General features: G+C 33.7%; 1 protein-coding gene across 1 annotated transcript in view; it reads left to right on the top strand.

The window, feature by feature from the left end:
- LOC126977481 (aryl hydrocarbon receptor) overlaps window positions 1-13,312 on the top strand; it is a 68,062-nt gene extending 54,750 nt beyond the window's left edge. Inside the window, exons 3-8 of the mRNA XM_050826326.1 lie at window positions 975-1,064; window positions 9,303-9,512; window positions 9,946-10,133; window positions 11,383-11,489; window positions 11,986-12,127; window positions 12,250-13,312. Coding sequence (XP_050682283.1) covers window positions 975-1,064; window positions 9,303-9,512; window positions 9,946-10,133; window positions 11,383-11,489; window positions 11,986-12,127; window positions 12,250-13,015 — 1,503 coding nt within the window. The 3' untranslated portion in view covers window positions 13,016-13,312. The remainder of the gene's footprint in view (window positions 1-974; window positions 1,065-9,302; window positions 9,513-9,945; window positions 10,134-11,382; window positions 11,490-11,985; window positions 12,128-12,249) is intronic.
- The last annotated feature ends 5,420 nt before the right edge of the window (window positions 13,313-18,732 follow it).

Raw genomic sequence — 18,732 nt, 5'->3', positions numbered from 1 at the left:
AGTTCGTGCAAATCAAACAGCCATAATCAAAGAGAATCTAAACACTACCCTATACGCTAGGTTTATTTCACCCACCATTGACGAAGTGGCTGTTGTCATTGTGGGAGAAAATTTACAATGTAAAACACATATTCTTATTTCCAATATTTGTTTTTTATTTACATATTTTGATTTATTGACAAATTCCTAAAAAAAAAAACATTATTTTGTTTATTATATACGGAACAACGTCTGTTGGGTCAACTAGTTATAAATAAAATACTGTTTTGTATGAATTCGTAAATCATATTTCATAGCATCAAGAATATAATCCCTGTTGCTATGCAATTGTTTCACAGCAGAACTATCAAACCGTGCGTCAATAAATTCTCTCAAAGAAAATATGTCCATACAAAACAAAGATTGAAAATAATAATAATTTTGGATCCCAAACCGAAATAAAAACTATCCTATCTCTCAAGTTGGACGAAACTGCACTCCATGAAGTAATTCCCATTAAAATCAGTTCATCTGTTTATGAGTTGTTTGGGAACAAAAATCAAGACACTGGATTTATATATATTAAGGTCAAAAGTGTATTTAACGGTTATTTATTTATTATTATTTATTAACGTTCTTCCACAGTGCGGTTTTCAAGAAGCTTTCTTCCACGTACTTCAAAGCTGTACTTCAAAGCTTCCTTGTGCGGTGTTTCCGAGATCATACGACATACGTACCTTCAAAAAAAAGCACGTACACCTTCCTTAAAGGCTGGCGACGCTCCTCTGCTGTTGCAAGAGAATGTGGGCGGCGGTGATCACTTAACACCAGGTGACCCGTATGCTCGTGTGTCCTCCTTTTTCCATAAAAAAAATATTTTTATTATAAGTCTGGAAGTTGATTTTTTAAATTTTATAACAGTTATGTCTTTTCTAAAAAGTTTCTGTATCAAACTCTGCTATCATTTTCTAATGTAGGTTTGTTCAATGTTTCAGGCTCTCAATGGTTTCCTCATGATACTCACGTGCGATGGTGAAGTCTTCTTCGCGACACACAGCATCGAGAGCTATCTTGGATTCCATCAAGTAAGTACATATCTAATGTCAAATTTTAACCAACTTCAAAAAGGAAGGTTCTCAATTCGTCGGTAATTTTTTTTTTACGTTTGTTACCTCTGAACTTTCTACTGGGTGAACCGATTTTAATATTTTTTTATTAAAATAAGCTGGTGTCCCGTTAATATGTAATTCTAACATTAATTATTATATTGTATAAAACTCACAATTATTTTAAATACGTTTTAGTGCATATTACATCTATTGTTTTGGAACAGAGTTTTTGAAGTCAGTTGTTTTTTTGTTAACATTTTTATGGTCAGGACAATACGAATTGCTCGACACATTTATAAGACACCTTCAACCAACATTATTTAGTAAAGTATTACGAAATTGAAAAACATTTGGTTAAACACATTTGTGTGGTAAAGGTTACTATAACTAATAAATGATTTTCTTAATGATACCACAGATTGAGAACGGAGCCAGCATCCTAAAGCTATTAATTAATAAATTTTAGTGTACGATATTACATTGTAACCATTTTTTTATAAAATACTGTAGCCCGTTTCGCAAGTACCGAGTTTCGTGCGCCCGTTCTTCTCAGGTCTGAGGCAAACTTTTTCGAATAGATTTATGACTTTGAATAAGCGATATCATATCCTATTTTGAATAAATATATTTAATGTAATATTTATTCAAAGAAAATAAATCTTATAACTATATTTACAATACTATTATTACATTAAAATAAAAGTATTATTACGGGGAAGTGTACCAAGAATACTGGCAGCATTTCCGTGTTGGATACCTAGGCTGATCCGTTGACCGAAATAGCTGCCAGCGCTTGGGTTACCAGTAGCCTTATTGAGGCAAGAAGATAGTACTTTATACATTTCCGCGTCTCTGGGCCCCACGGGCCAAGCGTCTCTACACCAAACAGACCAAAAATGTAAACCTCACAGAGACTGACATATTGCTTGCCATCGCGGCGGGTAATAGGTACCATTTGGCTCAAAAACAGCTGGTATATTAAGAGCGGCAAATCCCCTGTGAATGACTCCATGTTAATTTTCATGTTAAATTTGAATTTATTACCTGTTTTAATTTATTTCTAAAATTACTATCGAATTATATCGAAAACATTTCAACAAATGAAAATCTGAATAAATACTTGTTAGTAAAACGGCACAGTACTTGGTCGTAATAAAAACTTTATAACTCTCTTCGTTAAAGCATCGCGACATTACTTAGTTTACTTTATAATTAATTATAAGCATTTGTCCTAATTTTGCCGAAAAACGCAAAAGCGTTATAATATTAATCATATAAATATACAGTATGTTCAGGGCCGCGCCGTAGGGGTGACTCCATTAAAATAATAATTAGAGCGATAACTGTTTTAAATACTTAATTAGAGTGTGTTTTGAAATCACCTGGGTGTACGCATAGTCGAGCATGGTTTCCAGATAGCTGAACAGCTGACGATTTTATTATAACACTAGAAATAAGGGATTGCTTTTAACTAATTCTAGTAGGCTTCATAAGATACATAATAAAAAATAAAATACGCAAAAAAATAATGCTGGGAGAGTTTCTTGCGCCGCTTCTTCTCTCTCAGAGCGCCATTTGTTTCCGAAGCGGTAGTAGTATCTAGTATATACAAGTACATAGTATTATATACAAGTACATAGTATTATATACAAGGACATAGTACAAGTACAAGTATATAGTAATACATCAAAAAGAATTCTAAAGGAATAAATTTTGAGAAAATAAATGCCTTTTATGCCTTTTTAATAACTTTAAGGGTAAATGTATACACTTTTATAACAAAGTCCCAGCCACTGTTTAGGCGGTATCTATCATTATTTTTTTAAATGTTTGAATGTGATCGGACAGCCTGGGACTAGATTATGATTATTTTATAGCAATAACAATGACAGTACAATATTGAATATGTTTATTAAAAAGAGCGCAAAAAAATGCTGGGAGAGTATCTTGCGCCGGTTCTTCTCTCTCAGAGCGCGATTTGTTTCCGAAGCGGTAGTAGTAAGTAGTATCTAGTATATTATTATTAGAAGTGTCAGCAAAAAGAATTCTAAAGGAATCAATTTCAAGAAAACAAATGCCATAATGCCTTTTCAATAACCTTCGCTTTTACTTGAATTAGCACTACAGTTGTCAACCCTACTGTAATCAAATCAAAATCACTTTATTCATGTAGGAAATGACACTTAAGAATGTCAATTATTTCTTACTTTTTTATATTTACAGCCACTTCGGAGGGTTGAGCTTTATTGAGAAGAAGTGGAAAGAAACTCATTACCACTCTATTAAATCAACATTTAGTTACATGTAAAGTGATGCAACAAAATAAGGCAATCAATGTCAGATACTCAATGCCTTATAAGAGTAAATCAAAAAAGTAAATTTTATGTAAATGAATACGAAAATCTATATAATATAGTATCCTACTATTTAAACTACCTACTATCATTTTTTAAGTATAGTATAGTGGGCGAAACTAATATATTTTATCAGCATACAGTACAAGTGAGATATTAAAACTATCCAAAAAATAAAAACCTACGAATAAAACCTCAAAGCAGTAAAAAATATTCATAGAAATGATTCTTAAATATTTTTTCTGAATTAATTCTCTGGCTTCTATATTATTTTGGGTAATGAATCTGGGGCTTGTACCGCATTTATCACGGGGAGTGTTCCGAAGAGCTGTTTCACCTGATTCCTGCCGCCGAATTCCACCTTCGCCCGACACGCCACAAGTTAGGGTATCATCCCCACCATCTGGATATGTGGCGGTCGTCCACAGTGCGTTTTCCAAAGAGCTTTCTTCAAAGCTGTGGAATGAGCTTCCTTGTGCGGTGTTTCCGGGACGATACGACATACCGTCAAAAAAAGCCCGTACACCTTAAGGCTCCCCTCCTGTTATTTCAATGGTGTTGCAAGAGATTGTGGGCGGCAGTGATCACCTAACACCAGGTGACTCGTACGCTCGTTTGTCCTCCTATTCCATAAAAAAAACGCTCGATACGATTTTTCATAGACTTAGACTTGCATATACTTAGAACGCTATATCGGTCTGTCCGATTGTCTTTACTTTAGAAAAGGTCTATAATATTAAATGATAATATTATTATTAAATAGATTTAATAAATTCCGTACTAATTAATATTATCAATCTGTCATTATAAGACCAAAATTAAAGGTTGTTAAAACGGAGGGTATTTCTTAATTACAAAGTTTTCTCTATGACCTTAGTATTACTATTCACAGCGTTATTAAAAATTATGCTAATCGAAAACAAAAATCATGACGCATATTAACTTACCGATTATACTCCCGCATTACAGCTAATAAACCTACCATGAATTATTGCTATCACAAGTTGAAACCCCAATTTGGCTTGATCCCAACCCCACACTATAAAACTTTCAGTTCACAATCGTATAAATTTAACCCCCTTTCCTTTGTACGGTTGAATCAAAATTATTCGGTTACTTACCTGATTTACTTGGCAAAGACCAAAAGTATTTCACACAGATCCTTGACAACTGTCGTATGTCAATAATTGTATTTGTTATTTTTGTCATTGTCATGATTAAGGCGTTTTCTCGATTCAGTATTGAAGGCTTCTACTCTTTCTTCAACTGCTGCCAAAATTGCGAATCCTCCGCTGTCGTCCACCCATCGCTAAGATGATTTGCCGTGTCTTATGGTACATGTACTGGAACAAGAACATTTAAAATATCGAAAAATATATTACAAACTCGATCCACGTATGAGTTATGTTATTGTATTATATATTAAGTATATTAAATACTAGCTGACTCGACAGGCGTTGTCCTGTTCATAAAAAACCCTCGCGGGTAGAATTTCGTAAAATCCTTAGCTCCTCTCTACTCGGCGACAGGAATATTCCTAAGACATTTCAAGTGTCCACGCCTTATGGTGCCAGAGATATAGTGATGAGTCAATAATTTGCTGGATATCTCTTATCTTAATATATAATATATTTCTTTTGTGCGTCTGTTGTAACTGAACTCCTCCTAAACAGCTGGACATATTTTATGAAACTTTCTGAGTGTCTTAAGATGGATTCGAGAATGGTTTAGATTCACAATTGAAGTACCTCCAAAACGACTGGACCGATTTTGATGATTATTTTGGTGTTCCAATGAATTTGAGATTGGTTTAGATTCTCAATTCCGTCCGTATAATATAATTCTCCTGCTCATGTGTATGTTAGTAAACTCCTCCTAAGGGCTGGACCGATTTTTCAAATTTAAGACGTGTGTACAATACAACGTCTGTCGGGTCCACTAGTATTATCTATATAGATTAATATTATTCTCTACTAGCTGTATAGTAGATTAATCTTGTATAACACAACTTACTACTCAGTTATATATATTCTACGAAAATTCCTTAACATACACTATTATGTATATGTATAATATATTATAAATATATAAACATGATATTGTGCCTAAAGTAGGTTAAGATAAGTAAGAAATAGGTAGCCAAAAAACCTCTGACTCTTGGGCTTATATTTAAAAAATGTTATAACATAGCAAATTGAAGAAAATGTAACTTTAATGATAAAATAGTGTTCATAATATATTCCTCTTTTTAAATTTCATGAAGACCTTTTTCACTTCGGTGTTTTTTATTATACATGCCGTGAAGCACAGTAATGTGTAAATATTACTGTGTTACGGCCTGAACAGCGCCATAGCTATTGAAATTACTGGGCAAATGGGTCTTAACATCTTATGTTTCATGATGGCGAGCGCAATTGTAGTGTACCTAGCTCAGAATTGTTGTTGGGTTTTTCTAGAATCCTGAGCGGCACTACATTGTAATGTGCAGGGCGTATCAATTACCATCAGTTGAACGTCCTGTTCGTCTCGTGCCTAATTGTCATAAAGAAATATGCAAGTTCTGCGTCATTATTCACGTAGTACAGAAGGGAGGGTCGCGATTAAAGTTAATCGATTTTGAAATCGTTAAATCGGCTGCAACTCGCCGCTTCCTGCTTTAGGCACGTGCCAGCTGAGAAATCGACACATTGATTAAGCTGAATGAGCTGCCGTGTCCTGTATCGATCTAATATCAATCTCGCTTAAGACATTGAGGAATGGGAGACTATTATCGAATCGACTTTAACGAGCAATCGAGGATTAGTAGTCACAGATTATAGAGATAAGACTTGATTATGTTTATTGTTTAGACAGCAGACACTGTTTTATTGATAAATAACACGAATTGTCGCGTGAAAATTAAGATAACTGCATCAGAAAATACACACGAAAGTACTATCAATAATTCATGTTTTTAAAGTAATTACCTTCACTTCTAGGATTAATACACAAATATAATTTGAAAACAATCGTTTGCGAAAAAATTCGTTCATAAAATTTTTCAAAAAAAAAAAAAAAAAAATTTACAAGAGCGACATCTCAAGTCAATTTCCTTAAATGCAAATATTGGGGTTGAGCCGGTTATGGGAGCAGTTATCAACTGTAAAGTAGATCCTGTAGATGAAGCGATAACCTGAGAGTTGAACAAGACATACGAGATTTTATGACGCACGGAACACGAGAGGTCGCGGGCTCGAGTCCCTCATCGTTCATAAAATTTTGTTTGACTATTTATAGTCAATAAAAATGTACGGGATATTAGTTCTACTAAGGTATTCCAAACTTTTGGTTAATTGAATACGTAGATAATTTCTACATCTAGATAGACTGTGACGTCTGCATGCACGCACACTAAAATAAACTAACTAACACGTATCGCGAATGTAAGACGTAGCTGTCACGCACACTAAAATAATGAACCTGGCCTGTTATCATTCGTCAAATTTAACAATAAATAATTTAATACAGTATAATATGTTTTTTTTTATACTCATGGTTGTTTATGTATATTTATGTAGATATGTTTAAGTTAGTATATTATATTAAATATATCTTTGTCTTGTAGTACTTTTACTACAGGCTATACCTAGTTTGGGGCAAGATAATTTGTGTAAAAGTGTGTCAATATTATTACTATTATTATAATTTTAATTTACTTGTAGGAAATAGAACAATGGTAATTTTTGTTTCAAGCTGTATATAATAAGATACATATCATAAGATACCTACATAATAGCTTTAAGGGTAAATGTATACACTTTTCTAATAAAGTCCCAGCCACTGTTCAGGCATTATCTATATGTACATAAATTTAATTTTATTATAAAAAAAATGGCTGTGTCATAAATCCTACTACTCCGCAGCTGAATATCTAAGTGATCGGACAGCCTAGGACTAGATTCTGATTATTTTATAGCAATAGCAATGACAGTACAATATTGTATATTTTTATTAAAAAGAGCGCAAATAAAGAATGCTGGGAGAGTTTCTTGCGCCGCTTCTCCTCTCTCAGAGGGTCATTTGTTTCCGAAATGGTAGCAGTATCTAGTATATTAGAAATGACATAAAAAAAATCCAAAGGAATCAATTTCGAATAAATAAATGCCTTTTATAAATAACTGTATAAATGAGTAGGTACTAGGCAATTAGCATCAAAAAAGAGTAAAAGCTTCTAAAGTCTTTAAACGTAAATAAGTTAAAAACGTGTATAATTCGTCCCCTCTGTTTTGAAACAAGGGTTGTAGATTAGCTCCAAGCTGTCTCACCAGGTGGTGGCCCATCGATCCATTTTATATTACACCCCTAATGGTATAGTTCACCGGTGCTCTGTTGTTTAAATGTCCATAACTTTTAGCAGAAAGGGAATGTTTATTGTTATTAAATTAAAACATTAAGATTTTTAAAGGACTTCTTATTATTCATTGATCATCTTCAGCATCGCTGTCACAAATTAGGGATACAATGACTTACAAATTAACAATAAAACTATATAATTGCATGAACATTGTAAAGTCATTAGAAAAATATTTAATCTAAACACTGAAACATTTGAAAACTCATGCAGTTACCAAAAAATAATAATTATTGTTGTGAGACAGCCATATTGCATATAATGCCTACAATGCAAAAATAATAAGCATAAAAACAGTAATTCCTACATAGCAACGATTACCCCAAATATAGGAATACAAAGCAATTACCAAACAAATCATCCGCTGTCATTTTATGCCTCCGCAATATGTTCGAACCCACATTCAAACAGCACCAGAACCCCAATTTTACTTCGTTACGTTTTGTGCGCGTATGATTCATTTACATGTCAGTTGAAAAATAGAGGGCCCAATGTTGCGCCTTGCACAACCCCCATTGATTATCAATTAGTTTTGTACTTCGATCATTTGTTGTCGGCAAATTATCCACAGTGTTTATACGATTCTTTGTTGTACGACGTGTTAAAACTCATGGTATTAGGGTTCAATGAAAAAGATACCATATTGTTATATGAACGATGGGCGTCAATAGCCTAGCCTAATACGGAAATGAACATGTCTATCTTCGTTGCAGATGATTCTTTAATGATCGGACTCGAATCAATTTTAGGGTCATCGATGCTTTATTGATTTACGGCTCAGTTATGACTTGCTCTTTTTACGCTTATACATTCTTTAACGGGTTATCAGTTAATTATCTTGTTATTTTGATTTAACTGATTGATTATTTATTACATAGCATTTTATTACTTTTATCAGCCATCTTGTTAGCATAAATAATTTATAAGCACAATATTAATAATTATCTTTTATTAATGATATAAATAACATATCGTTCACTTGACAGTCGATTTTAGTATTCAACATTCCCATAGATAATAAGTATAGCAAAATTAAAGATAATTAATTTTGCAGACAATCATAAAACTCTTCACCAAATTGTACAGAAGGATCACTCAATCTGTACAGTTAAATTTGAAACTGATTTTCTATTTCAGAAACGCATCAGTATGCGGTTAATTGAGATGAAACCAAAAAACAATTTTATTAAAGTTAATTAAATAAATTGCATTTATACTTAAATTATCACTGATGGAATATTATTTGTAATGTTATTAGCTCACCATATTTTGGCATTGTTGTATTTGCTATGGGCGCAGCTGGCTAATACCTTAAGTGACTTTTTAAATGAATACCCGCGGATGGTCTTTTAATAGTGTTTTATTTAATTATAATTCTATGTATTTATAGAATCATTCAATTCAGGAAAATCAGGATATCCTTAATTCTGCAACAGCATGCTTGTTTAATCATTAAATGTTTGTTTTCAGTCAGATATCGTTCACCAATCTGTTTACGAGCTGGTACATTCAGAGGACAGAGAAGAACTTCAGAGACAATTACTATGGAACTCATTTCTACCACCAGATGTCAACAACCTAACATTACAAGAAGTTCTTCGGTCGGAACGAGCCAACTTACTCGAGAGAAGTTTTACAGTACGATTTAGGTGTTTATTGGATAATACTTCAGGCTTCCTTGTAAGTATTTCAATAATACCTCACAAACAACAATCAAGTTAGGACTAAATACGATATATATCAACTCAAATACATAACAAATTTGCATACACAATTGTACTTCTTATAGAGACAACCAGACCTTCATCTTTCCTTTTTTCATGATAATAAGGAAAGAGATGAGCAAGATATTCAGCTGAGTGTAATTCATACGCCATGCCCATTACAATGCAGTGCCGCTGAGGATTCTTGAAAAATCCAAAAATTCTGATCGGCACCACAATTGCGCTCGTCACCTAGAGACATAAGATGTTAAGTTTCACTTGCCCAGTTATTTCACTAGCTACGGTGCCCTTCAGACTGAAACACAAACATTTTTAACTAAGCAGTTGACGTTGTTACGTAAGCACCGTTACCATCAGAAAGTGGAAGTAATAAGAAAAACGCATTTCAGAGATTAGACATTCGAGGTCGAATCAAAGTACTACATGGGCAGAATAAGAAAACAGAAGAGCCTCCATTAGCACTGTTCGCGATATGTGCGCCGTTTGGACCACCCAGTCTGTTGGAGATACCACAAAAAGAAGTGATGTTCAAGAGCAAACACAAACTGGATTTGTCTCTGGTGTCGATGGACCAAAGGTACTTATTATTTTGAATTCTTCACTATGTACTAGTGGATTACTACATTTTATAATACAATCTGTCAAGGATGTTCCAAAGCAAAGCACAAAGGTGTAAATAGCAGTTTTCATATATCATATATGCATTAAAAGTCTGAAATATGTCGACAACACTATTTGAACTCTCCAAAATTAACAAAATTCCCAAACAGATATTTTTAAATGCTACTTATACTTAACGTTCTATTCGTGAATGATGTTTCCTTAAACCGATTGCAATTAAATACCTCCTTTAATGCAATAACACCAAGACCCATGTGTGAAGAAAATAGTTCTAACGGCCGGTGTAGAGATAGAAGCAATTGTTTGCAAAATTCTAAACCATTAATCATCGATCCCAGAAAAAAATATTTCGACTAAAGTATTGTATATTAAATAAATATTAAAATAAGTCTCACGCGCTCAAACCGCATCAACCACATAAAACAACGGGCGACCACAAAACCTATCGGAATGCGTCATGCCCCGTAAATAATGGTTAATTGTTAATACGGAGCCCGTATCTAATTAAATTATTAATACTTCGTATGTAGCTTTGGTTAAAAGCAACTTTTGTTTTAAAACGCTGACATTGTCTTTTATAAAAAAAAAGTTTCATTGTAAGCATCACCACATAACAGCGGGCTTCAACTGATCGTATATATAATGTCACTATAACATTAAAAGTGCGTCGTAATAAATAATAATAAAATAATTTTGAAAGCTAGACTCTAAACTACATAAGAACACTAATTGTAGGATACTAAGTAATATTATATTCCAAAGACAATCAATCTCAACACAAAATGCGATGCAGATAAATACTTATACTCATGAAGTGGTAGATGGATTCACTAATGTAAGACGATTTTCACATTTGCTGCTTAGATCGCTTTTTAAAACACTCATCTTTTCTCAATTACATCACCAGATCGTCTACTATCACAAAGGCTGCATCAGCAGCCTTACAGCCTTCCATTTAACTGTTTAATATCTCAAAAAGCTCCCTTTTTTATCTCAAATTTTATCTTTGAACTGGTTTCTGCAATCACTTCACCAAATCTATCGATGAAAACATAATTATTGAAAAATACAAAATTGATTCATAGGAGTTCATTTGCAGTTTCAGAAATTTGAATGTGGTCATTAGTGTGCGTTGTTAGTATACCTGTTTCGTCGCCATATAAATTTTACGACCAACAATTTTATTTGATTTAATATTTTTTCAGGGGCAAAATGTTGCTCGGTTACACAGACGCTGAGCTTGCCAATATGGGTGGCTACGATTTGGTACACTACGATGATCTGGCGTACGTGGCAAGTGCTCATCAAGAATGTAAGTGTTAAAATATTTTACTTGCTTTCCGCGAGCTTACGAGTAACCCAAGTTCAGTAGACTCACTGCCAACCAATTTAATTTTTAAGCTGAACCCAAAACTATAATTCTGTATTGGTTTAAGAGCTTCAGGGATTCCGTTTTTTAATGCCGTAATTTGTCCATTCCCTAAATTACAGCTCACATTAATTGGGGAAGGTAATTCTTTGATGTGCTGAAATATGTTTGCTAGCAAATTGAATATTGAATAGCAAACATATTTCAGCACATCAACGAATTACCTGATTGAACAGAATATTTAAAATTTTGTCGATGTTTTTTTCATTATATTGGGACCCAGTTCAATTTCACTTTTTCACATTTTCGCATTTCTTTCCTTTTAATTTAAGACAAGTGCTTAAAATAACTTTCTAAAAATCATCAGGAATTGAATTTCATGCAGTTTGTTATTTATTTATATTACATTTTTTAATTCAAAGGATTTCGTCTTTTTCAGTATTAAAAACCGGTGCATCTGGTATGATTGCATATCGCTTCCAAACTAAGGATGGGCAATGGCAATGGCTGCAGACGTCTTCCCGACTTGTTTACAAGAACTCCAAGCCTGACTTTGTCATCAGTACGCACAGACCTCTGATGTGAGTTTTCTAAAATTACCAACTCAGTTTTTTGAATAGACAATAACAAAATATCAATGCATGAGAACAGCCATTGTTTCGCAATATTGGCTATGAAATGATATAAATATTGTATATTCCAGGGAGGAAGAAGGCAGGGATCTTCTTGGCAAGCGAACCATGGACTTCAAAGTAAGCTACCTGGACACCGGTCTCACCAGTCTGTACTTCTCAGAGACAGAACAACTGTCAGGTTGTGAGTCCACGGTCACCACGCCGCCTCGAGCCGCTCGCAGATACAAGACCCAACTCAGGGACTTCTTGTCCACTTGTCGGAACAAAAGACGAGTGCCAACTACTCCTGCACCACCGCCAGTGGACTATTTAGCTGCAGACGTCGCTGCGGCTTACACTAACCTGAATGGAGCATACACAGCACCTTATGGCGAATACGCTCCAGCAACTACTTTGCACTACGCTCCTCCCTTAGATGACAGATTCTTAACAGCAGACAACCTCTTTCACCAATACAAACCCCTTTCTTACCACTACACGCCTTACCCACCAAATGGATTTCTAGAACCTCCCCCTCCTGGTTACGAGGTCACTCCATACCACAGGCCTCCATCCAGGGAATATGCGTATGTGGACAGTAGTGGAAGGTATATGAGTCCTGTTACTGGACATGAGAGACGGTCTCCAAGCATTGTTGCTGGACCAAGTCCAGTTGGCTCCAGTGGTTCGGCGGAACAGGAGAGAATGCAGCAGAGCCAGGCTGCAGAGATCCCGCGGCAGACTGTACTAATGTGGGGGGCGGGGGGGAGCGCACAGGATGTCCCCGTCGAGTACTCACCACCTCAGGTTTGGCGATATCCCTCACATTACCACACCGCTGAAGCCACGCAATGAGCAAACTTCTGTTGATTTTAAGTTATTTTATTGATATCATTCCAAATTGTAATGTACTTTTCACACAAATTACGCAATAAAATAGAACAAAAACTGTATTCTTAGATCATCTATACGTTTAGATAGACTTTGACATCTGTGAACACGAGAAAAAAAATTGAGGTTGACGGTTTACCTCCATTTTGAGCAAATCGCGAGTAAAAACTTAGCTTGTCGCGCACACCAAAGTAATAATCCTGGCCTGTTTTCATCGGTAGTCTATCAGATAGATGCTCTATCTAAACGTGTAACTTATCTAAGACTGTATTAGTAATTCTTTTGCAGATTGACATTTCATGCTTCATTTTGAAATTCATATGGTGCATATTTCATTTGTTTTAATTTGAACTATAGACAACGGTGTTCACCAAAGATTAAGATGAATTTGGGTTAAATTTTGAATAGAATTTTTTAACATATTACACGATTTGTGTTTGTTACCAAAATGATAAAGCAATTCACTGATTATGATGGTAATGCTTTCAAGACCTTCCATTTCTTATATTGAAATCGACTGAGATTTTGATTTTCGTAATCGATAAGGCATTAGTTATAAACATTAACAGTAAGTCTCATTCGATTTCATTAAGACAAAGTTGAAACAGGGTCCTTGCATCGTTGTAAATAATATAGTTAATTGTAAATTTAAAATACAACAGCTTCTATTCTAGCGTGGTTTTTCAATCACGCAATCAAAATAATATGTTTTGTATGTAAATAATGTTTTTATATGTTTTTAATGCTTTAGCTTTAGTCATATTAAATGAATAAATAGCTCAAAATATTATTAGTTCCGTTTGCTAGAATGTTTTGTGTGAATTTATCTTAAATCAATATTTATACATATCATATAATGCATGTAAAATAAGTGGATGTCCCTATAAAACTATATCATTACTATTAAAAGCCATAAAAGGCATAAAAAGGCATAAAAGGCATTTATTTTCTCAAAATTGATTCCTTTAGAATTATTTTTGATGTCATCTCTAATATACTGGATACTACTACCGCCTCGGAAACAAATGGCGCTCTGAGAGAGAAGAAGCGGTGCAACAAACTCTCCCAGCATCTTTTTTTTGCGCTCTTTTTAATAAAAATATACAATATTCTATTGTCATTGCTATTGCTATAAAATAGTTATAATCTAGTCCCAGGCTGTCCGATCACTTAGATATCCAGCTGTGGAGTAATAGGATTTACGACTATGATAACTATTTAATGACTTGTAGAAATGCGAATTATATTCTGTGAATAAAATTCCAACTCCTAGCTTGCCGGACAATGTAATATACAACAATGTAATAGACAATGTATATCTTTTAACTAAAAATAGCATGAAAAATTATATTTAAATATTTTTATTCAAAATGGGATATAATGTCACACATTGAAAGTCAAAAACTACAACCCATTCGAAAAAGTATGCCTCAGACCTGAGAAGAACGGGCGCAACAAACTCAGCGGGCTTCTTTTTTTTATAAAAATATGGTTACAATGAAATAACATTTTATAAAATTTATTATTTAATAGCCTTAAGGCGCTCTGATTCTTCCAAAGTATCCTTAACCACACAAACCTTTTTTAACAATTTTTTTGAATATCGTAATACATTTGAACATTTTCTGATAAGCTGACAAAAAGTCTTTTGTGCGGTGATGTATATTTCTATATACTAACTCGACTTAGCCGAGTTGTAGACATTATCGGCCTTACAAATAAAATTGGCATAAAGTTATAACTAAGCATAAACCAAGAACATGTAAAATGTTTACAATTAGACAATTTGCTTACGATTAGTTTATTCAGTCGTATAACGTTTCCCGCGTTTATTTGCAAGGGTGCTTGTCATTCGGAAAACTTCATAATTATCATTATATTGACAGTGTTGTCAACGAGATTGTAAACATTTCGCATTGTCTTTGTTTATCATCAGTTATAACTTTATACCAAGTTTATTTGTAAGGCCGTAAAAGTTTATGATTATTCCTGGTGTTTTTTCTGCCATGAAGCAGTAAACATTACTGTGTTTCAGTCTGAAGGGCGCCGTATTTAGCGAAATTGCCGGGCAAATGAGACTTAATATCTTATGTCTCAAGGTGACGAGCGCAATTGTAGTGCCGCCCAGTTTTTGGGTTTTTTAAGAATCCTGAAAGACACTGCATTGTAATGGTCAGGGCGTATCAATTACCATCAGTTGAACTTCCTGCTCGTCTCGTCCCTTATTTTCATTAAAAAAGAACTAATAACTGTACTGACGCAACAGGACGAGCTCGAGGGGGTGAAAGGGAAACGGGAGGGGGCTTCATGCTTCAGCGAGGTCCGGAGATAATGTGGCCTGCCCATAACAATGAAGTTCCGCTCAGGATTCTTGAAAAACCCCAAAAATTCTGAGTGGCACTACAACTGCGCTCGTCACCTTGAGACATAAGATGTTAAGCCTCATTTGCCCAGTAATTTCACTAGCTACGGCGCCCTTTAGACCGAAACACCGTAATGCTTACACATTACTGCTTCACGACAGAAATAGGCGCCGTTGCGGTACCCATAATTTAACCGGCATCCTGTTCAAAGGAGCCTCCTACTGGTAGTTTAACAGTAGTTTAATTATCTTTAGGTACATGTTGTGATATTTTCGTGTTATCACTTCTTTGTTTTTGAAGTTTTCATTGATTGACTTTGATTGTTAATAGTTCTGTAGTTTCTATTGTTCTATGCCGCTATAATAGTTCTGTCAGAATAACGAATACTATTTTGTTTAACCTAGATGCTTTCATTGATATTTCATCACTATAATAATAAAAAATCAGCATCATAATCCAACACCTTACTTCAATCAATACTACTGAAACAATAAATCGTAGTTTATTTATTAATAATAATATCCTAGTGATGCTTGTTGTGCACACCGTAACAAAGCAACGATGTGACGTCATCGACGTCATGTCCAAAGATTATGTAACCAGACAGTACTTATAGATTTTTACTATTGCGTCTGAATTTAGAGATTGGTATAATCGAAGCCTTTTGCTATTTAGATTTATAGGGACATCACAACCTACTTGCCTTGCCAACGTATAGCATAAAGCACTTGTATATACACGCGTGCCTTTCGCTACATTTCATTTTAATTCAATTCAAATTCAATTTAACTGAATAATCAAATGAATTATGCTACAGTGAGGTGCGTTGGTGAGGCAGGAGGACCTTCAGCTAGTAATAAGTTTATATTGTTTTTGTATTACGAAGTACATTTATCTATACTAATATAATGAAGAGGTTAAGTTTGTGAGGTTGTAGGATCTCTGGATCTACAGAAAATAAAAAGCTACATTATTTGTGAGTAAAAAAGGCTATATATTAACCGGAAAATTTAAGTCTTTTTCGTGGTATACGAACAAAGTCAGAAAAAGAAACAGTGGAATGAATACGTTTCTCACGAACGCTGTCTGTGAGAGATATATTATGTTTGATTTGTATATGTGTATGTCACAGCAATGTAACTAATATGGTCGCACTGGTAAACGCGGATGAAGTCACGGGTACAAACTAGTAACCAATATAAGGCTTCATATGTTACAGACACTGTTTGTTATTAGTAAAAATCTATCTAAATTCGTTCTAAAGTTATTTTTTTTATAAATGTTTACAGAGTACAGAGAGGCTCTATGTACGTCAATACCTCCAAAAATTCAGTAAATTTGAGATAAGGATAAGAAATTGTTTCGTAAACGATAACCCACTATTATCTTCACAATTCTGGGATATGTAAGTTTCACACAGAAACAACTGGAGTTGTGTTCTTTTGGAACCCTGTTGTTACTGTTTCTAACTGATCAATCGATATTATGTAGTTTATTATACATTCTAAGGCTTAGTTCTATTTATTGACACCAGGTGGCAAATAGGCCAGGTAAGAGCTATTCCTAAAAAGATAGATATAATATCTCCTATAAATAAATGTATTTCGTAATGAAACAAATATAGTTTGAGTCTTCTCTTTGTAGTTGTATTGTCCATACGGATTATCCATATTAATATCAAGTCATTCTACGAATTTATCTTCCATTCAAGTTCCACTCACATTGTTAACTAAAGCAAGATATTTAATTATATACTTTTTTAGATATAAGGGCAACACTAAAATAGAAAATTCAAGAGTGGGTGTGTACTTATTTACGCACGCACCAAGTTATACTTCTTCGGCGTAACAAAACAAAGAAAAATACTTATGGCGCGGACTGACTTGGATTGTAAACGCTACAACCAATAGTACAATATTTGTGTTGATCATGAGGCTAAGCTGCAAATGGGCATTTATTTTACTGGTTTTCTTTTGTTTATTCAAAATATACATATTAAATTGAATAATTGTTCGGTTTAAGTTTTAGAAAAATACTAATTCTATTAAATTCTTTAAGAATACAATGCTCTTATCGCTGGATATTCAGAAATTTTAAACTCCAAAGATGATTTTTGGGAAGCATCTTCTAAATTTTTTATTGGACATTTCAAATTATAATATGTAAATATTCTATTCGGTTAAAATTTTTCTTTAAGTCCTTCTTTATGTAATGTATTTTTTGCGTAGGAATATTTTCATTGGATTATGTTGTAATCGACTCTCTAAGAAACCATTTTTTGTGGATATTGAGGTATGACCGCGCCTTAAAATTGTTTATTATTCATAAAGTTTTTTTTATTTTTCAATAAGGAAAGTATTTAATACAATGGAAATCTTACAACGCCGCATAATTGGGTTGAATAATGTTTATTTAAATATAATTAGATTATTTTTATAAATTAAGTTGGTAATAATGTAATAATTTTTCTTTATTTTACAACTTATACATAAGCACTGAAATTTATTTAAATCTCGTCTATTCGTTGTGGTTCAGTAGAAATATGAGTTAAAAGAGGCTTATGGTAGCTGAAGTATGATACAAATGGTCTGGTTTAACAGCTAACGTCAGGGTGTCGTATTTGCGTGACGGTGTGCGCGCATCTTAAACATTCATTTTGATAATTTTTCCGTAAAGCGCCAAAGAAGTATAACTTGATTAACATTTATGTCGAACTTTACTACTGAGCTCTCCCTAAGATTTATATACCTATTTACGCCGATTGCAATGCCTATACCTAGGTATAGATATTTTCCGGACATGTTAACATCTGATGACGTCAAAGATTATTGAAAATAGCAATCTTAAGCAAAAAATTTGGAGCAATCATTTTCAATCAGGTTGTAATACTAAAACCTTACATGGGTATTAACTATTGTATCCAAAAGTATGGGGCCTTTGCTATCCATCCATTTAGACTTTTGGAAATTGAGATAGGATTGTTGAAAATAAGCATTATTTTCCTTGCCCTGTACAGAAAATATGAAAATGTATTATCTAATTATTAAATATTTGAGTATTATATCTTATTTGAGAAAAAAATTACATATACCTTTCTCAAAAACAGACGAGAACGTTTATAAGGAAAAATTGCTGCTTATTTACTTATTTTAAGATATATTTATACATATACATCAATTTTATGAAATGATCACTTTTGGGATATACTCAACTATTTAAATAATAATCATTAAATTTGTTTCACGTTTGGCGTAGGTCACACACGAACCAACAAGAAAATAACTTAAACAGTTATCGAATGAATTTTCAAAACGTTTA

The sequence above is a fragment of the Leptidea sinapis genome, chromosome 2, assembly GCF_905404315.1.
Source record: "Leptidea sinapis chromosome 2, ilLepSina1.1, whole genome shotgun sequence".
Taxonomy (NCBI): Eukaryota; Metazoa; Arthropoda; class Insecta; order Lepidoptera; family Pieridae; genus Leptidea; species Leptidea sinapis.
Note: the sequence above shows the minus strand (reverse complement) of the source record. Positions and strands in the feature narration are given on the sequence as shown.